The 25,185-nt window shown below is 38.7% G+C and overlaps 1 protein-coding gene and 1 non-coding gene across 2 annotated transcripts in view; one reads left to right on the plus strand and one right to left on the minus strand.

Annotated features, from left to right (window-relative positions):
• The window catches only part of TASOR2 (transcription activation suppressor family member 2), a 110,496-nt gene that overhangs the window by 39,105 nt on the left and 46,206 nt on the right, over positions 1-25,185 (plus strand). Inside the window, exons 5-9 of the mRNA XM_039240397.1 lie at positions 11,730-11,863; positions 18,413-18,558; positions 18,841-18,936; positions 20,000-20,072; positions 23,836-23,927. Coding sequence (XP_039096328.1) covers positions 11,730-11,863; positions 18,413-18,558; positions 18,841-18,936; positions 20,000-20,072; positions 23,836-23,927 — 541 coding nt within the window. The remainder of the gene's footprint in view (positions 1-11,729; positions 11,864-18,412; positions 18,559-18,840; positions 18,937-19,999; positions 20,073-23,835; positions 23,928-25,185) is intronic.
• On the minus strand, positions 4,419-4,503 carry TRNAE-UUC. Its single transcript has one exon. It is a non-coding gene; the product is annotated as a tRNA-Glu (tRNA).

A 25,185-nucleotide genomic window follows, 5' to 3' on the forward strand; every position in this document is an offset into this window, starting at 1 on the left:
AAAAAAAAAAAAAAAAAAAAAAAAAAACATTAAAAAAAAAAATAATCCATAAATTAGAAAAAAATACTCTGCAGCAACAAAATTTGCACATTATAAAGCATTGTAATATAAACAGGTTTTATAATTTATATAAATGTAAGTAAGATAACTTTGTTTCGACAGTCTGCCATTTGGCTCCTCTTCTACCTCATCTCAGCACCCAGCAGCCTCTCTGTGGTTGTTTTACTTCTACCTATCGATGTTGTTAGTTAATTGTATGGATTTCCTATTTACTGAACCAATTTTTAATCTTATAATGAATCTGAATTGATATATGTTATCATTTACATATCCGGATGGATTGTCTTTGCCAGTGCATGTATTTTAGGATTTTAGTATCAGCGTTCATAAGAGAGAGAAATCTTTAGTTTCTTTTTTTAGGTTTTCCTAGTCAGACTTTGGTACTAGCATTTGACTGCTTTAGTAAAAAGTTGGGAAACTCTTCCTTTTATTGAGTTTGGGACAGATGAAATAGCCTAAATATTATTTACTCTTTTGGTTAGTTACCAAACACATATTTACTGTATGCCAGGCATTGGTCTGGTTGCTGAGTACTCAGAGGTAAACGAAGCAGAAATGGTCTCTGCTCTCATTGGGCTTGGTTCCCTAGGGAAGTGGACGTTACTGAAGTAATTATGAATATGTGATTGAGAATCCTAAGTACTCTGAAAGGAAGGAACAAAGTGCTTTTGAGAGAAATGTCATTGAAGATCTACCTGAGATTGTACTTTTTATGTTATGAGGACATGCTTATTGAGTATATTGCACTAAAAGTAATTCTTTTTACGTGAAATATTTATTGGGTATTTGATATGTACTTAGGTCTGTGGTCAGTACATTTAAGTAAATGAAGTCTTTATAAAAGTTAAAGTGACAATCGCTGGTAATAGTAACTACCAGAGTTAGAGGATATAGTCCACATTTTATAATTGAAGAAATTAAGACTTACATTAAGTAGACACTTGTAGTTTAACATGTCCAATTGTATACACACCGTCTGGAAATCCCACTGAGGTTATAGTAAAAGAATAAAGATGTAAATCCACGAAAAGAGAATGGGAAAGTAGATTCCAGGTGAAATCAGCTTTGGGAAACTAGAAAGAAGATTGTCAACTGATAAGTGACTTTGTGGATTAGAGGATGCTGAAGGCTGAAGACAGGGAAGCCAACGAGGAACAAGCATGTTCCTACCAGGCAGTGTGGCAGCGGCTCGGGATTTAGAAGTACCAAGTACTTGTCAAGGCGGGAATGAAGGGAGGAGTGGAAAATAGAAGGTTTGAGTGATGATTTTTGTAGTTTTGGTGCTCTGGATTCCTTTCCCTACTGCCCGCGCCCAGACAGCTGTCTACACGGAGAGAGAGGACTGAAGGTTCACACCCGGGAGACATTCACTGGGCTCAGACAGCGGAGGTAGGGGCAGAGCACCTAAATGAACATGAAGGTTAAGTGAAAGCCAGCATACTGGATGGTGAAGCCCAGAGCTGCCTTCCTGTGTGATTCCCAGAGCTAATAGTCAAGCTTATGCTCCCTCTGAACAAGATACTAAAGGAGTCTTTTTCGGGGAAGCTTGCCAACCCATCGCAAAGTATTGAATAGATACGGACTTTGGGAGTTTGCCCGATTCAATACCTCTTCACCATCAGATCACATGAGAGAGTAGCGGCTGCTGCTCAGGAAGCACTGTTTGTGCACCAGACTCTCAGTGAGCTTCCAGTGCCTCACATGTACACGTACATGGACAGCCAAGGGTCACCAACCAATTGGTGCGAGTCTCTAACATAAAAGAAACCAAAAGGAATAAACAAGTAGGAAATAAAAGGAGCCTGGTAGAAATAGGCTTACTGCAGTTAACAGAAGAAACTTCAACCAAATGAAACTATAGTTATCTTTAGAAAAGAAAAGATATGACATCCATGAAAGAAGAAAAGGTTCTATTTTTTAAAAAACAGAAATTAGGGGTGCCTGGGTGGCTCAGTCAGTTAAGCGTCCGACTTCGGCTCAGGTCATGATCTCTCGGTTCGTGGGTTCAAGCCCCACGTCGGGCTCTTTGCTGACAGCTAGCTCAAGAGCCTGGAGCCTGCTGCAGATTCTGTGTCTCCCTCTCCCTGACCATCCCCTGCTCGCTTGCTCGCTCGCTCTTTCAGAAATAAATTTAAAAAAATAATAATAAAAAACAAATTATTTAGAAAAGGGCTCTGTAATAGCAGGAAGAAATATATAAGGATTGGATAATAAAGCTGAAGAACTCTCCCAACAAAATAAAACAGCCACAAGCATTAGAAAATAAGAGTGAGAAGATAAGAAAAGTAGAGGACCAGTCAAGGAGGTCTTTTGCCTTCCACAGTGGGAGGAAACCACCATCTGGTCCCAGAACTAGAAGGTGTGAGTTTCTGGGTTGAATGGGTCTTCTGTCTGATGCCCTGAAGGAGAGTCGGGATGAAACCTAATCATCAGATTGAATGTATAGTTCCAAAAGGAACAAGACCAGATTAGTTCTTAATCATTCTACTTCTGTAAAGAATGGGGGGCTGAGGGGCGGTTCTCAAACTACATTTTGAACAAGTACAGGAGGGGGAAGAAAAGCCCCATAAACTTGAAAATACACGCAAGTACTGTTGGGAAGCCCCAGCAGTTCTGTGAGGAAAGGCAGAGTCATGCAGAGGGGGCATAGTTCAGAAATCTCCAGCAGCCATTCAGTCCTGGAAGCAGTCCCGTCCTAAGAGAGAGTTGCTGCCTGCCAGACTGGGACCGGAACAGCCATATAGTGTCCATTAAAGAAAGCAGAGAGGAATTGGAAAGTGCCCGGGTGGCCCAGAGATCTTAAAACGAGCTAGCAAAATACTCTTAGAAGTGAGTATTTTACCTTGGAAAGCAAGGGATGTGTCTCTTAGTAATAGTGGTCTTAAAGAGGAAGACAGAGCTGGAAGTACTCCTGATCCAGAGTACACTTGCTGGTTGGAAAAGGATTGGCAACAAAGACACCATATTATTTTTTCAAAAATCCTTGGGTGCAGGAACATCCAAGTTTTAGGGGAACTCCTAAATTAAGAAAACTGAAAACTGCTCTGCCCCTGCCTATATCCTGAACCTTCTGCTGGTCCAGGACAATTCATCTTGTTTAAAAATGAGAAACAAGAATATGCACAACATCCTTACAGTGATACTGTGGTAGATTGCATTTCTTTCTTGTTTTTTAATGTAATATTTTATTATTACGTTTTTAATTAATTGGCTTTTGGTATATTCACAAGGATGTACAACCATCGCCACCATCAATTGCATTATGAACCCCAGAGCTCTGCTCTACTCTTGCATTCCTGCCATGGCTCTGCATTTCTTCCTACTAGAGGGATAGGATATCTTTCCTTCCCCCTTGCCTTTGAGTTTGGCTATATGACTTGGTTTGGGCAATATCAGGTAGAAATAACAGTATGTTAGTTTCAGGCCTGATAAACCTTATGAGGACTTGGGTATTCTCCGTTTGTTCTCTGCACCCCTGCCATTTCCATGAGAAAAACCTGCTTAGTTCATTGGTGAAAGGAAAATGGGAGAGACATGGATCAGGGCTACCCCAGCTGAACTAAGCCTAATTCAGCCAACATTGTAGAAATGTGAGCATTAGTAAATGACGGTGGTTATAAGCTGCTGAATTTTGAGATGGCTTGTTACTAAGCAGTAGTTAACTGATAAAAATCTGTAAGAAAAGGCTCAGGTTGGGGGATATGTACCACAGTTTTCTACAGATGATGAAAAAAACCCTGAGAATGTTGGTACAGATTAAATCAGGGGTGGGCAATCTGCTGCCTGTGGTCTCACCTGTTTTTCTAAATGAAGTTTTATTAGAACATGCTCATTTCTGTTCACGTACACATTGTCTATGGCTGCTTCACCAGCAGCATTGAGTATTTGTGACAGACTATATGGCTCACAATCCTAAACTATTTACTGTCTGGCCCTTTAGGAAAAAGCTTATGGGCCTCTTGAAGTAGGTGAAAAGTATAACCTAAAATTCCAACATAAACTTAGAAATAAATATATCATTTCCATACCTACTAGAATGACTATAATCAGATAATAAGTGTCAGCATTGATGTGGAGAAGTTACAACTTCCCACACACTGCTGGTGAGCATGTAAAAATTTACCAGAGTCCTCTGCCTCTGGTATCATGACCTGAGCAGAAATCAAGATTTGGAGTCTCAACTGACTGAGCCACCCAGATGCTTCAACATGAGCCATTCTTTTTTTTTTTATTTTTTTTATTTTTATTTTTTTTATTTATTTCTAGGAGAGAGACAGCATGAGTAGGGGAGGGTCAGAGAGAGAGGGAGTCACAGATTCTGAAACAGGCTCCAGGCTCTGAGCTGGCAGTCAGCACAGAGCCTGAGGCGGGGCTCGAACCCACGAACCGCGAGATCACGACCTAAGCGAAAGTCAGACGCTTAACCGACTAAGCCACCCAGGCGCCCCTGTCTCATGTTATTTCTGTATCTTTTGCCAAGATACTTAATTTTGTTGAGCTTCTTTATTTGTAAACTTGGTATAACACCTACCTCAGAATTTTGTGGGGATAAATTATATAATTAGTTCATAGAGCCTGAAATGTAGTCTTTGTGATAAATATTATTTCACCTTTATAATAACTTCATCATTTTACNAGGCTCCAGGCTCTGAGCTGGCAGTCAGCACAGAGCCCGATGCGGGGCTTGAACCCACGAACCGTGAGATCATGACCTAAGCGAAAGTCGGACGCTTAACCAACTAAGCCACCCAGGCGCCCCCAACATGAGCCATTCTTGAGGAAACAAACTCCAGGGGATCAGTAAATGAAAGGAAACTTCCACCAAAGAATTGCCCACTAAAATTGTAGAGTTACTTAGAAGTTGTTAGTAGGTATCACTGTCTTCTCAGTTTTAAAGAGAGTACATTTTTTTAATGTTTACATATGGGGGAGGCGGAGAGGGAGAATCTCAAGCAGGCTCCACACTGAGTGGGTTTGATCCTGCGACCTTGAGATCATGACCCAAGTCAAAACCAAGAGTTGGACCCTCAAAAGATTAAGCAATCCAGGGAGCACCTGGGTGGCTCAGTTAAGCATCCAACTTCATCAGGTCATGATCTCACAGTGCCTGGGTTTAAGCCCCTCGTCGGGCTTTGTGCTGACAGCTAGCTTGGAGCCTGGAGCCTGCTTCCTCTCTCTCTGACCCTTCCCTGCTCGCTCACGCTGTCTGTCTCTCTGTCTCTCTCTCTCAAAAATTAATAAAACATTTTAAAAAAATTAAAAAGACTAACCCAGGCACCCTGAGAGTACCTTTTTTTTTTTTTAATGTCCCACCATTATATTGGTAGGATATTTTGTTTTTATCCTTTTATCTTGGAAAGTAATCTGTTTACTATACATTTTCTTTTAATAACAAGTGGCTGTAGAACTTTATGGGATACTTTTGCTGTCTACCAGGTCATAAGTTTTTCTTTAATCCCTTAGTTTGATGAATTACATGAATAGATTTTGTAAAGTTAATAAGCCTTGCTTGCATTCTAGGCATGCATTATTTATCTAGTTTAGGTTTTAAGATTTTTGCATCAATTTTCATTGGTGATGTTGCCTCAGAATTTTATGTTACAGCTGTCCTTTACTGGTTTCTCTGTCAGGGTTGTGCTACCCTTATGAAACAAGAAGACTTTTCCCTCTTCTGTTAGAAAAATTTTAATGTGGAAAATTTCTGGGTAGGACATTTATATATCTATAGCAACAGCAGTATCAGTTATTAGTAGTTATATATATATGTTCTGGTTTTCTATTTAAGTAGGTTATGATAAATTATTTCTAGGAAATTCTTCCATTTTTTTCTATTCATTTTTTGTTATAAAATTTTTATATTTCCTGTTTTAAAGTATCTCTAAATCATACTTTTTTATTCCCAGTGTAGTTTTATGTGCCTTTTTTTTAAAAAATATTTTTATTTATTTCTAGGAGAGAGAGAGAGAGACAGAGCGAGCAGAGGAGGCTCAGAGAGATAGGGAGACACAGACTCTGAAATAGGCTCCAGGCTCTGAGCTGGCAGTCAGCACAAAGCCTGACGCGGGGCTCGAACCCACGAACCGCGAGATCATGACCTAAGCGAAAGTCGGACTCTTAACCGACTAAGCCACCCAGGCGCCCCATTTTTATGTGCCTTTTTAAAAATTTTTGACTGAAGATATATCCTTCCCCCGCCCCCCCAAAGAACTAATCTTTATTTTTCCTGCTCTGTGGTTCTTTTTTCTTCTATTCAATTAACTTCTAATCCTTATTGCTTATTTGCTTTCCTTATTTTCTTTGAATTTACTGCTTCTCTGTTTTCTAAGTTCTTGAATTGACTCTTTAGTTCACTGATTTTCAAATGTTTTTCTTTAACATGTACATTTAAAATTAATGGTTTTCTTGTAGGCTTTTTTTTTTCTTGTAGGTATTTTACATGTGTCTAAGTTTAGATCGATGTTTTCATTGTCATTCAGTTCAAATATTTTAAATTTCATTATAATTTAACTTATGTCATTTATAAGTAGGGTTTCGGGGTTTTTATTAAACATGGGGCTCTTGAGATGAGTTTTTTTATGGTCACACTGTAATGTTACTGGATTTTGGTCAGATATTACATAGTATCCCATATCCATATTTGGTGCTAAACACATTTTAAGTATATAGTTCAGAGAATTTTGGTAAATGTGTGCACCCTGTAAGCAACACATCCATAAAAATATAGTATATTTCCATCACCCCTGAAAGTTCCTTCCTGCCTACTTGCAGTCAGTTTTTCTATTACTGCCTGCTCCTGCCCCCCACCAACAACCGCTGATATGATTATCACTACAGATTAGTTTTGCCAGTTCTAGAACTTCATATATGTATGAATCCTACAGTGTGTTCTTTTTTATGTCTGATTTCTCTCGTCCAGTTTAATGTTTTTGAGGTTCATAGTGTGTCATCAGGTTTGTTTTTTTTTTTTTAATCACTGAGTAGAATAGTATATTGTATAAAAAGACCGTAGTTTACCCATTCACCTATCAGGAACATCTAGGTTGTTTCCAGTTTTAGCTTATGTGCCCTGAAAGTTCATATACAAATCTTTTTTTGTGGACATATGTTTCGTTTTTATTGGGAAAACATGTAGGAATAAAATTGCTGGGCCATAAAGTAGGTATATATTTAACATTGTAAGAAACTGACAAAACATTTTTCCAATTGGCTATATAGCTTTATATTCCTACCAGGAATGTAGGAGAGTTCCAGAGGTTCCTCATCCTTGCCAACACTTAGTATTCTCTGTCTTTTTAATTTCAGCCATTCTGGTGGGCAAGTAGCACTTCTCTGATAACTAATAACGTTGACCATTTTCCCACGTACGTACTTGCTGTTAGTATGTTCTTTGTGAAGTGTGTTTAAGAGTTCTTTGTATATTCTGGACACAGGTCCTTCAGAAATATTTTAATTTCTTAATGATGTCTTCTGAAGTTCAGAAGGTTTTATAATTTTCATGAAGTCCAGTGTATCAGTTTTTCTTACTTATGGTAACTGATTTTTATGCCCTCAGCAATCTTAACCTGTCCCCTGGTCATGATTTTTTTCTTGTGATCTTTTCCTAGAAAGTTCCTCGTGTTAGCTGTTATGTTTATGTCTGTAATTCATTTCCAGTTGAATTTTATGGTTTGAGGTAGGGGTTGAGGTTCATGGGTTTTTTGTTTTTTGGGTTTTTGTTTTTGTTTTTTTCCCTGTGTTGGTGGTTATAGCACCAACTGTTGTGACGATATTCTTTTCCTGTTGGACTATATTGGGTGACAGATTCTGAGCTCATGCTGTTCCACTGATCTGTATGTATTATTGTTGGAGCACCACAGTCATACCTACATTAGCTTTTTAGTGATTCTTTTTTTAATTTTTTAAAAATTAAAAAAAAAATTTTAAATTTATTTCTGAGAGAGAGGGAGACACAGAATCTGAAGCAGCCTCCAGGCTCTGAGCTGGCTGTCAGCACAGAGCCCGACGTGGGGCTCAAATCCACGAACCATGAAATCATGACCTGAGCCGAAGTTGGAGGCTTAACCGACTGAGCCACCCAGGGGCCCCAGTAATTCTTGAAATCAGATGGTGAATCCCTTAAATTTGCTCTTTTGTCTAAAATTGTTTTGGCAGTTCTATATCCTTTGTAAATTTTAGAGTCAGGTCATCGGTTTTTGCAAACTGGGATTGTGCTGAACATTTACACATCAGTGTTGTATCTTAGCATCTCCCAGCAAGGGCACAAAGCTTTCTGGTTTATTGGAGAGCACGGCTTCAGATTGAAGCTGGGCAATGTATTGCTGCACAAATGAGGTCTCCAAAAACACTTAATGTATCTATTTGTTCGGAGGAGATTTTGGGTTCTCAAGGAGAATTTTAAACAGAGACAATTTTAAATTCAGAAAAATGAAACATCATTTAAAAAAGAAAATTGAGGGGTGCCTGGGTGGCTCAGTCGGTTGGGCGTCCGACTTCGGCTCAGGTCTTGATCTCGCAGTATGTGAGTTCGAGCCCCACATCAGGCTCTTTGCTGACAGCTCAGAGCCTGGAGCCTGCTTTGGATTCTATGTCTCCATCTCTCTCTGCCCCTCGCCTGCTCACTTTCTGTCTCTCTCAAAAATAAATAAACATTAAAAATAAAAAAAAAAGAAAAAGAAAAAAGAAAATTGACTACCCAGTGTAGCCCAGCTATGATTAATGCATACAGCTTAGTGAAACATTGAATCCTGATGTAGCAAAATTAGCATAATGAGTTTATACAGCTATTGTATTTAGAAACATGAAGTTATACCAGAAGATACAGCTAAAGTTGAAAGTGGTTGCCTAAGAAGAATGGAAATCAGGTCTCCCCGGGAGGGTAAGGGCAGTGATTGATAAGACTACTGGTATTCAGCTTTTTATTTAGTGTATATGCTTTGATGAAATTTATTTTTAAAAAGGTGAAGAAAGATTAAGTAGCTTTCTTAGAGTCACAAAGCTAAAAAGACCTAGATTCAGAATCTTGTCTTGCCAAGTCCTTCTGACTACAAAATGTGTGCCCTTAATTACCTGTTCCATGGAAGAGGAGCTTGTCCTGAATAGAACTTTCACACACCATTCTGAAATTATGACCTAAATGTTAATAAACACTCTTTCAGGTAGATACACAGTCTCCCATTTTTTTCCTGTATTCCTAGTCCCAGCCCAGACCGGTACATAGAGCAGGACTTTGATAAATATCTGTGGAACACTAGTGAAAAATGATTATTGCAGGGTGGAAAAATTTTAAGTCATCAGAGAAGCTAGATTGGGGGGGTTCAATGTGAGAAAAACTTGAAGTGGTGGAGGGGTGTGAAAATCAGACTTTGTATAAAATAAGGGAAATTACATTAGGAGTGATCTGAGTCAAGGGTATTTTTTCCCTTGTGTGTGGGAGGAAGGTAAGTCTTGTGGAATAGGTGGGAATCAAAGTCTTTAAAAACCCTTATCTTTTAGGTTTCACGTTTTCACAGAAGTTATAATATTAGCTTTTGTGATTTCTTGCTAATAAATACTTACTAAGATAAATGTCTCCATGCATGGTAACAAAAGAGGAATTAGATAAATTATCTAGTGCCGTGCACAATGCCTCATAACAGGCCTTCAGTAAGGCAGTTTGTAAAGTCACAGTTTTAGAACTGAAAGGAGCTTTTTTGAAGGATAATTTCAGGGCGTCTGGGAGGCTCAGTCAGTTAAGCATCCGACTTAGGGCTCAGGTCGTGTTCTCACATTTTGTGGGTTCGAGCCCTGTGTCAGGCGCTGAGCTGACAGCTCAAAGCCTGGAGCCATCTTCAGGTTCTGTCTCCTCCTCTCTGCCCCCGCCCATCTTTCTCTCAAAAGTAAATAAACATTAAAAATAAAATTCCAACTAAATGAGGGGCGCCTGGGTGGCTTAGTCGGTTAAGTGTCCGACTTTCGCTTAGGTCATGATCTCACGGTTCGTGGGTTCAAGCCCCGCATCGGGCTCTGTGCTGACTGCCAGCTCAGAGCCTGGAGCCTGTTTCAGTCTGTGACTCCCTCTCTCTCTGACCCTCCCCTGCTCACGCTGTCTCTCTGTCTCTCTCTCCTAGAAATAAATAAAAAATATTTAAAAAAAAAATTCCAACTAAATGAGAATTTAAAATAAATGATTTAGCCAAGTTAATAGTGTGTTTTCAGTTGCCAGTGAAGGTGGTTTAAACAATAAAGGACCACTTATTTTTTCACTTCTCAAAAGATTGAGAGGCAGGGCAGCTCCAGGTGAATTTGTTCAGCAGTTCAAGGACTTCTTCAGTGATTGAGATTCTGTTTTGTTCCACCCTTAATGTGCCCACTGATCAATCCCATCCTGGTTGCAAGGAATTCAAGGCGGCAAACACATCTGAAGATGAGGCCTTAAGGCTAGAAGAAGATGGAGATGGGGAGAATGCATTTTTTTTCCTTCAGAATTCTCTCTGCTGACATCCATTCACATCTCATTGGCCAGAGACCATAATGAGCTTAACTTCTCTCCACTCCCCACCCCCCAAGCCTCTCCTAAAGCACCTAATACCTAAACAAAATTGTGGTTTGGAGGAAGGAAAGAGAACGGGGCATGATATTTGGAAAGGCAGTCAACAGTGTCATAACACTAACGTCTTAAAACAAGTTGCTGGTAGGCTTACCATCCTGGTCTCCTGATTCCCAATTTAATTCTCTCCTCTTGACGTGAATGACCTGTTTGCTTAATGAATGAATATTGTCAGTATTGCCACTTTTTCTGAAGAATCTTGAATATATCCACACAATTTTGCCTCAAATCCTTTTTGAAAAAAGGTGTATTATTATAAAAGTAAAAATATGCTAATTTTTGTGTGAAGCATATTGAATTCTTCAAATTAACTACCCACAGTTCCTTTTAAGCATAATCTGTCTCTTTGCTCCTACTGTTTCTGTTGTCTAGAAAACCTACGGGCCAGCCTTCTTTTGGCTTTATTATTTGAGTACCTACTCAGACTTCAAGTGTCAATGCCTCTGAAACATCTTGACATTCCCCATCTTAATGAACTCCCTATTATGCATCCACTACATTGTGTTCTAGATTCTCCCACACATTTATAGTACCGGTTTCTGTACAGGTTCATCTTCCTTTTCTAGTCTAAGCTTTCATTGTAGAGACAGTTTCTCAGTTGTCTTGATAAATCCTGGGTAGAGCATGGTACTGTGTATGTAATAGGCACCAATAATAGTTTTTAAAGATTGGATGAATCATATGCTTATTTGGGGGTGGGGAGAGATTTTAATTGTATTCTATTGGATTTCGTTATTTTCAACCAGTAGAACATGCAGCAGTTCTATAATCTCTACTCTTCATTTCAAAAGATTTTTTTTCTTTAATGAGGCAAAAGTGATTCCTATAAGCATAACTTATTTCTATGAACAGAATTTTCTTTAGAACTTAAAGAATATTAAAGAAAAGGCATTTCATTTTATGTGTGTTACTGCTTATGGAGCAAATTTAGCCCTTAGCCCTGGAGACCTGTCAAAGGTAGTAAACATTACAGAATTGTGCTTAATGTAAATTAGATGTTCAGTAAACATTTGTTTATATGGTAAATATGTCGTAAATAGAACTATTTGCTTTATGATTTCATTTTTTTCTTTTCTCATTTTAGCAATTATGAAACTAACAGAGAACAGGACTATGTCAAGAATTCTGGGGGTGTACTTGGTGAAAATGAATTAAGACCACCCTCCCAGCTACATTCTCTCTTAGAGAAGACCGAGCCAGGGTTCATATCAGAAAAGAGTGGGTATTAAACTAAATGCTATGAGTTATTACTAACAAATCCAAAGTAGAACAGTAGAATTAAAAACTTTTACTTTTGATCATGTAAAATGAAAGAATTTTTTTAAAAAACATAATTTCCAGTTTCATTAATCAAATGAATCAAATTTCATTAATCAAAAAAATCATTAATCCAAAATTAACATGATTAAATTTTCAAATGGCATCAAAAAAGGTATATGTTCAAGGGAATTGTCACATTTCTCTATTTGTATTTCTTTGAAGTTATGATTCATTTTGCTTGATTTTGAATTGAGATATTTTAAATAGTGGAAGTACTACATGCTTATGTAAGAAAATCTCAATTGTAGTAATACATATACGGTAACAAGTAGAAGTTCCCCTTTATCCACTTCTACTTCAGTAACTGTTGGTTTAAGCACTGTTAACAGTTTGGTTTCCCATGTTTCTACATCTTTTTCTGTAAATGCTCAAACACGTATTTTTAATGTTTGGGTTTTTTTGTTTTTTTTTTTTTAACCAAAATGATATTATGTAATGCATGTTATTTACTCAGTATGTAATGGATATTTTTATATGTCAGTATATATGGATTTACTTGATTTTTATTCAGTAGTTATATAGTGTTTCCTTATTGATAGTAGTTAGTTGGTTATCTCCAGTGTTTTTGTTATTACAGGTACAGGTGCATGGAATACCCTCGTACATGTAGCCTGTGCTCTCAGGCTAGTATGTCTAAGGAGTAGATTCCCGGAAGTGGAATCGTTATTCGGTATACACATTTAAGTTTCTGTTAGGTCCTGCCAAATTGTGCTGTAAAAAAGTACTAATCTTAGACTGGCAATCCCTTAATGTCTGAAAAGTAAAGGTAATACATTTTAGGATCAGGTGATTAAGGAATGGGCTCTTTGTCAGCAACTATCAAAGGGCCAGCTTAGACTGGATGGAGGATGGAGGCATCAGTCGTGTTACCAGGGGTGGGTTACAGCCTGTCTATAGGGAATACTAATAAGGGCCAAGGGCCTTTAGTGGCAGGTGATGTTAGGTTCTGAGTATATCTGTCTTTGATGAATGCTCCTGCATAACATACACACAGGGGATGTGGTCATGAGAGTTTGGGGCAGTGTAGAGAGTTTGGGGGCTGATTTGTGTGAACAGTTGTTGTGACACTGAAGTTGTTGCCATTAGTTCATCTCATTATTTCCTTTCGGACTAGATGCTTACAGAATGGAAAACAGATACTTGTGCCATAGCAGCAGGGGTTGGTTTATAATTTTCTAATTCCTCTTATTAGAAGTTAAAAACAGAAAGAGGTGTCCAAAAACAGACACTCAGTATCTCTGATGGCTTTTAAGAAAGAGGGAGATTGGGGTGCCTGGGTGGCTTAGTCGGTTAAGCGTCCGACTTTCACTTAGGTCATGATCTCGCGGTTCGTGGGTTCGAGCCCCGCATCAGGCTCTGTGCTGACTGCCAGCTCAGAGCCTGGAGCCTGTTTCAGTCTGTGACTCCCTCTCTCTCTGACCCTCCCCTGCTCACGCTGTCTCTCTCTCTCTCTCCTAGAAATAAATAAAACATTTAAAAAAAAAAAAAAAAGAAAGAGGGAGATAAATATAGGGTACTTTGAGCAGAATCCAGCTTGTGTCAAGCTTGACTTAACTTTTTTCTTTTTTTTAAATTTATATCCAAGTTAGTTAGCATATAGTGCAATAATGATTTCAGGAGTAGATTCCAGTGATTCATCCCTATGTATAACACCCACTGCTCTTCCCCACAGGTGTCTTCCTTAATACCCCTCACCCATTTAGCCCATCCCCCCACCCCAACCCCTCCAGCAACAACCCTCAGTTCTCTGTATTTAAGAGTATCTTTTGTCCCCCTCCTTGTTTTTATATTATTTTTCCTTCCCTTCGCCTATGTTCATCTGTTTTGTATCTTAAATTCCTCATATGAGTGAAGTCATATGGTATTTATCTTTCTCTGACTAATTTCGCTTAGCATAATACCCTCTAGTTCCATCCACATAGTTGCAGGTGGCAAGATTTCATTCTTTTTGATTGCTGAGTAATACTCCATTGTATATATGTATCACATCTTCTTTCTCCATCCATCCATCAATGGACATTTGGGCTCTTTCCATACTTTGGCTATTGTCATTAGTGCTGGTATAAACATTGGCATGCATGTGCCTCTTTGAAACAGCACACTTGTATCCCCTGGATAAATACCTAGTAGTGTATTTGCTGGGTTGTAGGGTAGTTCTATTTTTAATTTTTTCAGGAACCTCCACACTGTTTTCCAGAGTGGCTGCATCAGTTTGCATTCCCACCAGCAGTGCAAGTGGATCCTCTTTCTCTGCATCCTCGCCAACCTCTGTTGCCTGAGTTCTTAACGTTAGCCATTCTGACTGGTGTACGGTGGTATCTCATTGTGGTTTTATTTTGTGTTTCCCTAATGATGAGTGATATTGAGCATTTTTTCATGTGTCTGTTGGCCATCTGGATGTTTGCTTTGGAGAAGTGTCTATTCATGTCTTTTGCCCATTTCTTCACTGGATTATTTGTTTTTTGGGTGTTGAGTTTGGTAAGTTATAGATTTTAGATACTAACCCTTTATCTGATACGTTGTTTGCAAATATCTTCTCCCATTCCATCGGTTACCTTTTAGTTTTGCTGATTGTTTCCTTTTCTGTGCAGAAACTTTATTTTGATGAGGCCCCAATAATTCATTTTTGCTTTTGTTTCCCTGGTGTCTGGAGGCGTGTTGAGTAAGAAGTTGCTGTGGCCGAGGTCAAAGAGGTTTTTGCCTGCTTTCTCCTCTAGGATTTTGCTGGTTTCCTGTCCTACATTTAGGTCTTCCCTCCATTTTGAATTTATTTTTGTGTATGATGTAAGAAAGTGGTCTGGTTTCATTTTCCTGCATGTCGCTGTCTAATTTTCCCAGCACCATTTGCTGAAGAGACTGTCTTTTTTCCATTGGAAATTCTTTCTTGCTTTGTCAAAGATTAGTTGGCCGTATGTTTGAGGTTTCACTTTTGGGTTCTCCCTTCTGTTCCATTGATCTGAGTGTCTGTTTTTGTGCCAGGCTTGACTTAACTTTCAACACTGAATCCACAACTAGTAGAAATGTGCCCAAATCTAGGTGCTACAGGAAGGAATATTAACTCAATGTCTAGAGCCATTGTGATTGAATTTAAATTTTCTCCATGTTACAGACAAGAATTTTTCAAGTTGTTTTTAGTGTTTCTTGGTAGAATAGCCCCCTCTTCGTTCTCTTAATATTCTGATAACCTTGAATATTTAAATGAAGCATGTGTATTGCTCAGCAAAAATGTGGCCATCCATTTAGTACTCATACCATTCTATATACTAGCGAGACATTTAGTACTCATACCATTCTATATACTAGCGAGATTCTTAAGTGGGAGTACGTTGTTCAAGAAGAGGTAATGTCAAATAATGTCTTGATAAAATGCTTGTCTATCTCCTTAGCTGTGGAGCAGGAAATTTGTGCTTTCTTGAGAGTATAATTGAGGTCGTTTGTTATGAAATCATGAAAGATTCAAGATTTACTGTAGATTTCTAACAATTACACTGTGGACATGCTTGTCCTGCTAACTGTAAAATTATTACTTTTATAAATATGTTGCTGTTTGGAAAATGCTGACTTAAAGAGGAAGCATTTTTAAACATAAATAGTTTTAGGAATAAAAACATGTTAGCACACAGTCATTTCCTACATTTTATTTTATTTTTTAAATTTTTAAATTTTTTAAATTTTTATTTAAAGATTTTTTTATAACATTTATTTATTTTTGAGAGAGAGAGAGAGACAGAGTGTGAGCAGGTGAGGTGCAGAGAGAGAAGGAGACACAGAATCGGAAGCAAGCTCCAGGCTCTTAGCTGTCAGCATGGAACCTCATGCGGGGCTCGAACTCAGAAACCGAGATCATGACCTGAGCCAAAGTCAGCTGCTTAACCAACTGAGCCACCCAGGCACCTCTATTTTAATTTTTTTTAACTTTTTTTTAAAAATATTTTTTATTTATTTCTAGGAGAGAGAGAGACAGCGTGAGCAGGGGAGGGTCAGAGAGAGAGGGAGTCACAGACTGAAACAGGCTCCAGGCTCTGAGCTGGCAGTCAGCACAGAGCCCGACGCGGGGCTCGAACCCACGAACCACGAGATCATGACCTAAGTGAAAGTCGGACACTTAACCGACTAAGCCACCCAGGCGCCCCTAACTTTTTAAAAGTTCATTTATTTATTTTGAGAGAGACAGAGGACCAGGGGAGGGGGAGAGAGAAGGAGAGATAGGACTCCAAGCAGGCTCCTTACTGTTAGCATAGAGCCCGATGAGGGGCTCAAGCTCATGAACCGTGAGAACATGACCTGAGGCAAGACCAAGAGTCAGACACTTAACCAACTGTGCCACCCAGTTTCCATCTCCTCCTCTTGTTATTTTAACCATCATCTCTACTCATAGCTTTATTGAGAACAGTATTCCCCACACTGGTAGTGTTCTCTGACCACATGTATTTGGGAAATATTGTATTAGATGGGCTGTTTTTATTTTTCAAATTGCACTATTTTTCAGTTTTTAGTTTATTGTGACCTGACCCTCAAAAATGTGGATATATATATATAGTATTCATTACTTATGAAATTAAAAACTTGTCTTCGTATTAACATCTTGTGAGATTGGAGAGTTGATAATCATAGAATGTTCGTTTCCAAAGCTGTGACAACTTTTATTCCTTTCGCTGTAAGCAACCTGTTTCTCAAATATTGAGCCTCAGAGTTTACTTAGATTTTTAAATATTATTTTGCCTTTTTAAAAATATGAAATACAAAATTTCCCAAAGTAGAAGTTTTAGAGGAACCCTGGTTTGCATTTGGGCTAGCAGGGCACTTCATTTGTAAGACAGAGTCACAAAGGCATAGGCTTCCCAGTTTGAGTAATGTAGCTATATAAAGCTATCGTTTTAATTATTATCCCTGGTGGTTTGCTATTCGAGCCTCTTAAGAATATCCATGTGTTACAGCATTTGTACACTGCTATTGAAGGAAAGAGGGAAACAGAAAAAGTAAAACAGTTTATGGATCATGGATGATGTGTGCGAACTTCAGAATGTCTTAAATGTTTCATTCATCCTCCCTTCTTTCCTTCTGTGCTACGTACAGTCTTTCACTTTGGATACTAGGACATTTTGTTTATTAAAGCATTTTTAAATTACTTAGATAATTGAAGCGTTAGGACAATTTAGTTCAAATTAACTTGCCTGAAATGTTTGTTTCCATTTCTACGATAGTTTAGCTTTTTACCGTTTCTTATTATTTTTAATTAAAATGCTTGTTTTCCTTTAACTATTGAACTTTAGTGTAATCGGCAGAGTTCTGGCATAAGCAAGAAGCCTCAGTAATGGTTTATTTATACAGTACGACCAAAACTTCCAGTCCTTAGTTTGTACCTCCCCACCTCCACCTTGTTAAAGAGACTAGAAATAGGAGTGAACAAATAGTTAAATGTTATGAGAACTCATTAGGCCCAATTCTTGGCTAAAGTAAGGACTTGTAAAATCAAGAGATTTATTCGTCAAGTCAGTTAACCCTGGGTTAGGAACCTTGCCTCTCACGAGAAGAGAGGGACGGTGTGGAATCTCTGGAATAGCACGGGTGTGCATAGGATTTGCAAAAAGCATTTTCTAAAAAGTAACGAAGTTTCATTTTGGGAAAATGGAAAAAAGTAATTTCTAATAATATAACCCGTAGGAAGGAAAGTTCAGTCAATAGACGCTAGATGGTCTAGACTGTGAGGAAACCCCAAAGATACAAAGCTTTCTAATGTGTTTGTGGAGTGTGCACTATTCGGCCCCTTGAAAGGAACCCAACAGGCTCACTTGGGGATTTGATGAGAAGACGGGAAGGGTAAGTTTATCAAAATGTGGCGTACGTTTTAAAGAACTTTAGAATAAGAAACATTGGTCTAAGTGACTGCTGATCACCCCCTTGACGCCTCCACGTTCAGTGTGCTTGTTCCCCCGGCTGCGGTTACAGCGCGCAGTTGAAACCAGAAGGCCTGAGGGATCTAGCAGAGTTTATTTTACTCTTGTATTGAAAGTAATTCACCTTTAATAACTCACTTCTATTTAAAAAAATTTTTTAAACGTTTGTTTATTTTTGAGAGAGACTGGGCACGAGTGGGGGAGGGACAGAGAGAAAGAGGGAGACTCAGAATCCAAAGCCAGCTCCAGGGTCCACGCTGTCAGCATAGAGCCCAACATGGGGCTCGAGCCCACGAACTGTGCGCTGATGTGAAACACCCAACTGACTGAGCCACCCAGGAGGTGCCCTGGTCGCCTCCATTTAGATTAAATTCTTCCTGTTAGAGGTCTTTTAAGACAGTACAGATAAGGTCGCCCAGAACACATTATAAATGTCTGCATTCCATAGGCAAGAAATAGATGAAGTATTCAGAGATATTTAGTGTGCCACTTTGAACCCCATCCTGTGGTTATCTTAAACAGTTGCATTATTTTTGTTTGTGTTTTACAGTTTTTGAGACAGTGTCCTTGAGTTCAGACTCTCTCTTCCAGAGGGCAGTTTCAATTCTTCATACTTCTTACTTGGACTCTGCATCTGAGCATGGTTTTCAGTACAGTCAAGTGACTTTGGTGAAAAATGACATTTTCTTAAATGAGGTGAGGTGCTTGGTACACACTGTGTCTGTGTGTTAGTTTTATTTTAGCTTTAAAGAACTAGACCCATCATTTTTGGTATATAAGCCTCTTTCTTTTCAGCTATTACTTTCAGATGAGATAAGAAATCCTTGGAGGATAATAAGAATGTATTCTAGGGAATAGAAAAAAATAATAAATTTCATTAGTTTTTTAACAGGAGGAATTCAGATGATGCATTTTTAAAAATTAATTTTTAAGGCAAAATAAATGTTTATAGCATTCAATTATTTTCTCTTTGTACAGTACAAAACTTTTTACCAAGAAAAAAAAGCAAGTAATTATACTCAGGAAGAACTTCAAGAGACTTATGGATTTCTTCTATTTGAAACTGAAAAGCAGGTAAGGGGGTTAGGTCATAGAACTTTAATGTTGTGATATTAACGTGCAAAATTAATGATATCGTTAAATACCGATATTTCAGTTCTTTGAGACTTAAAAGATTACCAGTTCACCAGCCTTTTTTGTTACTTAGTTTGGTGGCAGTATAAATGACTGAAGGGTGGTTATGAAAGAGATTGGATTTCTATACCTTTTCACAGGCCGTCTTTAGTTTCATCTACCATACATTTGTCAGCTCGAGGTGAGATTTGGATGAATGTAGGTTTCTTAAGTATCGGTAATGCCTTTTAATGGGGTGAATGGATATTTCACCATTCTGGATCATTGTTCACATAGATACTTTCTGGGTTTTGTGGAGGTTTTTTCAAGTTTCAGTTACGTGGTTTGGGGGATAAGATGAACACTTTCAGCAATTGAGTTACTTGAAATTATTTCGTGATTGTCTTTGAAGATTGAACTTCTGTACTGTTTGTACCAAAACTTTGGTGGAAGAAAACTGCTATGTGGAGGGTGTGTCTCTGAAGATGTTTATGACTTCCTGGGTACAGATTAAACAATACTAGAGATTTATAATTCAATTCAAAGTAATTCAGTATTTTGGTTGGGACTGTGATTGAAGAACAAAGGTGATTTGCTTAAAAAATACTTAACAGTAGCATCTAATGTAAGGATTATATAGTAATCCCAGAAGAGTTCATTCATTTGCTTAATCATCTACTTCCAAATAAGAGAGACTGTGGATTCATACTTAAAAAGGCATTTGGGGATAATACATTTGCCAGTTTAGTTATTGCAAAGCTAGAATTGAAATCTTCAAGAGAGGACTTAATCTGTGAGCTTTTTTAATTTAGGTTTGCTGATGACATGTTTGTTAACAGAAATGATAAAATTTCATGAACTATTAACCAAACACAGTTGCCTTGTATAAGCTTGCTTTGTGCCATAAATACATACACTGTACGGATTCTGTATCTGTTTCAGAGGTTCTGGATTGTGGTGTTATTTCATTGTCTCTTCTAAGACTGATACGATAAGCAAAATTCTATGTTTTATTTATTTAAAGGCAAAGTTATTATGTCAGCGTGGACTCTGTGTGGGCAGCGGTGCTATTACTACTCTTGGTGACCCAGCGAAAGGTAAGTCTGTGAGAATAAAGGACCTCTTTTACAAGATGAAGTGCGGTTTAATTAATTTCATAAGATACTTTTATTAAAAGCCAGTTTCATTAATATAAATAATAATCTTTAGAATCAGAGCTTTAAACAAATAAATGAGCCTTTTCCAATAGAAGTTACATATCAGAACTTTTTTTTAAAGGTTGATTGGACTAGAAGAGATACCAAAGGTATCTTCCAGCACCAAGAGATTAAGTACAGTCATCCAGGGCTAATGAGGGTGTCTTCTAAGCTATTATTCTAAGCTGTCATAATGGCAGTAAGGAGTAGAAAATAGAACTGACGAAACTTGGCAGCTGTGGAATGTGAGAAGTAGGAAAGAAATACTCAGATATAAGGTTGTAAATGTACACTACAGCGATAGCGTTAATAGAAAAGAGACACAGAAGGAAGCCAAGGAGTTGAAAGAGAAAGATAATCTTAAAGTTAAGAGAGTTAGCACTGCATTCCTTTGAGCTTCAGTTTCCTTATCTGTGCAATAGATAAAACTGTCTTTTAGATCTGTAGCGAGGACAGTGGGAGGCTATGTGGCGTGCTTAGCCTGGAGCACATACCTTGTAAGTTCTCAGTAAATGGACCCTACTTTCACGAACTGAATTTGAGAAATAATGAGATTTTCCTCAGTGTTTCTGAGACATATCCTGCTGATGGTGAAAAATTGCTAGAAAAGGATTTAGGACTGGACATTGGGGTTCACGGTGGCAGGCTGGGTGTTAGTCGAAGTCAAAGATAGTGTTACGTGGGACAGCCCCTGGGACAGTATCGCGATGAGAAGATGGCAGAGACCAGTCGGGACTGTTGGATCCTTGTGGGATCCTGACTGGGGCAGGGGGCAATCGGATCAGTCCGGTGAAGGAACAGCTGAGTTTGATGGAAAGCAGAAGGACTTAAGGAGGGGGATTTAGCTCTCAAATGCTGGCAGTGTGGGGATCGGGACTGAGATGATTGGGCATGTGGCTGCATTCCTGCTGGCCTTTTCTTCTCACAGCTTCATGGAGATAAAATTCATAGACCCTGCAACTCACCCAGTTAAAGTGTCCAGTGCAGCGGTTTTTAATGTGTTTATAGAGTCGTGCTACTGTCCGCACCGTCCATTTTAGACCAGTTTTATCACCGAGGAAAGAAGTCCCGTGCCTGTTAGCAGTGATGCTGCATCCCTCGCCTCCACCAGCCCAGGCAGCCACTCATCTGCTTTTCCCTCTGTGGATTTGCCTAGTGCTGACATTCTGCCTAAACGGGACCCCATGTGACGTTGTGTGTCTTCTTGCCTCAGCTTAGTGTCTTCCAGGCTCCTCCGTGGTGTAGCTCGTACTGGCACTTCGTTTGCCTTTTGGTTGAATAATACCCCGTTGTAGGGTTCTGACACGTTTTCCTTATTCTTTGAGTACTTGAGGGACATTTGGTTGTTTCCACTTCTTGGCTGTTACGAAAACTGCTGCTGTGCACATTTACATCCACGTTTTTGTGTAGATGTTTGTTTTCACTTCTCTTAGGTGTAGACCCAGCAGTGCAGTTGCTGGGTTATGTGGTCACTCTGTGCAAAACAAAATGTTTTAAAACTTGTATTCAGATCTTCTAAAGGCCGTGAAAGGGATACATTCATAACCCTGATAACATTTTACATAAAACCTGTTTTTCTTCCTACTCTTTTTCACCATCCCCTTTTCATTATAAAAAGATTAACATAAAAGCAGAGAGGACAGTATAATATACCCATGCCCTAGGTTTAACAGATATTTTGCATTATTCCCTTCCTTTGGCTATAAAATTTTGTTGTTGAAGAATTTGAAAGTAAATGCTTTAGCTTACATCTCCAAAAAATAAGGCCATTTTTCTACATTTCTACAATCCTATGATGATATTGTTGATACTTAAGATAATTATAGGCTGACTTCAGTAGGGGTGGTGGAGTAGAAACTGGATTATTCTAACAAGTACACTTTCTTCTTGAACATGTACTGCGGTGGATAATAAAATAGCACTCCTCACTGTGTGCATTTTCAAGTTTTTGGCTCTGGGCACCTGGGTGGCTCAGTCAGTTAAGCATCCAACAGCTCAGGTCATGATCGCACGGTTTGTGAGTTTGAGCCCCACATCAGGCTCTGTGCTGACAGCTCGGAGCCTGGAGCCTGCTTCGGATTCTGTGTCTCCTTCTTTCTCCCTCTCCTTCTCCCTCTCCCCCCCCTCCCCTGTGTGTGCTCTCTCTCTCATAAATAATTTTTAAAAATTTAAAGTTTTGGTGCAAGTAGAAATAGATCTGTGTATAATAGTCATATTTTATATTAATCTAGTGTTTTGTAGTTTTAAAAGTTTATTGATCTTTTTAAATCTTCCTGAGGACCCTGTGGCTTATGCATCATGACCCAAACCCACCCTCCCCACTTAAGTGACCTACTCCTCAGTCACATGGTTATTAGTAGGAAGAAAAGACTTGGCCCTGGAACTCAGCTCTTAACGCAAGTGCATTGTTCCCTCCAGTAGATCACAGCACTCTCACCGTTCTTTGTCTTTTGTGTTTGTGTTTTGAGAGGTGCCGCTGTTCAGGAATCTCTGTGGCATCTGCTTTTTCTTCCCCACTCCCTCCGCATGCCACATGGGGACTCTCCTCTCCTGTCTCAGCTCTGACAGCAGCTTTCTGATTGATCTTGCTTCTAGTGTCTCCCCTCTTGAGACTTTGCTCTCTTTTAAGTGGCAGTCTGGGGGCATATCTGGGTGGCTCGGTCAGTTAAGTGTCCGACTTCAGCTCTGGTTGTGATCTGTTTGTGGGTTTGAGCCCCATGTTGGGCTCCATGCTGACAGCATGGAGCCTGCTTGGGATTCTCTCTGTACCCCTCCTCAACTTGTGCTTTCTCTCTCTCAAAATAAACAAACTTAAAAAAAAATTTAAGTGGCCATCTGTTGCTGAATACCTTTGGTGGGTCTCTGTTTACAGCAAGCCCTGCATAGATCTGTGCTGTTCAGTTCAAAGCTTCCTTTCCAACCTCAGCTTCTTGGGCTTCTCCCCTTCTCCCCACACCGTGGCCCACTCTCCTCAATAAGTTATAATCTTTTATGCTTCCATACTTGTGTTCGCTCTGTTCTGAGAATTTCACTTGTCTGTTTAAAGAACTCCTTTTCTAAACAAATGCAGTTGCTTATTTCCATTTCGTTGTGTCTGACAAATAAGTTAAGTACCTCCTGTATGTTGGGCTATGATGTGGCTACAGTGGTGAATAAACAAATGTAACTCCTGCCTTAGTGGAAATTTCACAAACTATCAGAGTAAGCTGCTTGAAGGCAGGACCTTGTTTTTATTCCTTTGGTGTCACTGCTCTCTAGCATATACCTGCCATATAGTAAACCTCACCACTTGTATGAGTATTTACTGAGATGTTTTGTAAAAAAGTAACTTGAGAATCAGATTACTTTAGGCCTTTTCATTGAATGATTGCCTGGGGAAGAAAATGAACTTAAAATTTACCAAGAATGTGATACTTTCATCCCTTTTTATTTATTGTACCCAACTAGAAAATTCGTTGTCCATCAGATAAATTCTGTCTTGTCCTAGCTCTTATGTTTCCATACTTTTAGGATGTCTTGAATAGTCTTTAAAAGGTAAGCAGTTTCAAAACACTTAAGTGTTGACTTTTGTCTTTTTAGTTAAAGGTAGCCCTTACATATGAAATGTATCTGAGTAAACAATCCTTCTAAAGTGTGAATTAATCTATATCTTATACTTTTATAGGTGTATATATTTCCAAATATTCAGACTATCTACGTGCAAGACCATGGTATCATGGGAAGTCTGGTTATGTTGTAATTTTTAAGCTAATTAAGGTAAAGTCCAAATGCACTTCTATGTAATTTTTCTTTTTAAAAACTAAAGGTTATCAGTCTGTGATAATGTTCTTTGCAGATCATTTGCTAAACATAGTGGTCATCGAAGACAGCTATCCAAATTCAGGAAAGATAACTGCTGTTTTTGCTTTCCTTTAAACACAAAGCTTTTTTGTTCCTTTGATAGATGATCTATGAATATGTTTTTTAAAAATAAAGAACTTTCAAAATAATACAAAAGGTATTCAGTGAAAAGTCTTCCTCTCACCCAGGCCTGCAATGCCACTTTTTAAACATTAAATAAGAGAACACCAGTAGCAGCCTATAAAACACTGTGATTCCAGTTATAAGAGACAAGTTTAGAAGGCAACTTTTATTTTTTGGTTTAAATTGTTGAAATAAGAGAGCCTGTTTCCTTGATCCCTAAAACATCAGGATCCTGTTCACAGCTTTATGTGGCATCTATAACTGCTGATCTCAGAAATTCTTCAACACCCTTAAATAGTTTAGTCTAAGTGTAGTCTAAGTGAATCGCACGGTTAGAATATTAACTCACGTAGGTCCTAGGAAAACTGATTTTAGCGGTCGGTGGGCTTTGTGAGGACACGTTGTGTGGCCTCGTTTTGTTACTTTTGCTTCTGTTGTAGCTTTCCTACTATCTTGAGTTCTTGGATTGTAAACAGTACTGACATGTGTTTTTAAGTGTGAACCCTTCCAAACTGTGTCCCCAAGAACCAGAGGATAGGTAGCCTCCCCTGGCGCTCGATCCCTGCCTGCTTTGTGGCAGAGGGGCCCGGCTGTCATCGATGTTGTGTTTACATCCTGTAGGCTTCACCCGGGCTTCTTGGCCCTGTGCCCTCCTGCTGCTGGTCGTTGCTGTTCAGGGTTTACCTGCATGTGCTCTCAGTTCTTCCTTTACCGCTCACAAGCCAGCCATGCCCGACATCATAAAATGTTTGAGGTGGAGATGGTACAGGTTGTGATTGCTCACTGAGAAGTGCTGTCTATATTTTTTGGCTTATTATTATTGCCCCTAGCTGTTCTATAAATGAAGAGGCAGGACCCTAACATCAACTTAAAAAAAAGAAGGAATTAAATTTTTTCTGTAAAGATGAAAGTAAAAGTTGCCTATAACTTTACCTCATATTAGTATATATTTTGTGTATTTTTCCACATATTATACACAAAAGCTTTTAAAATCATTGTATGATATTTCATTGTATATATGGTAACTTTGATTGCCTTTTTTTTTTTAAAA

Source organism: Hyaena hyaena, unplaced genomic scaffold (genome assembly GCF_003009895.1).
Source record: "Hyaena hyaena isolate Hyena2069 unplaced genomic scaffold, ASM300989v1 scaffold_174, whole genome shotgun sequence".
Taxonomy (NCBI): domain Eukaryota; kingdom Metazoa; phylum Chordata; class Mammalia; order Carnivora; family Hyaenidae; genus Hyaena; species Hyaena hyaena.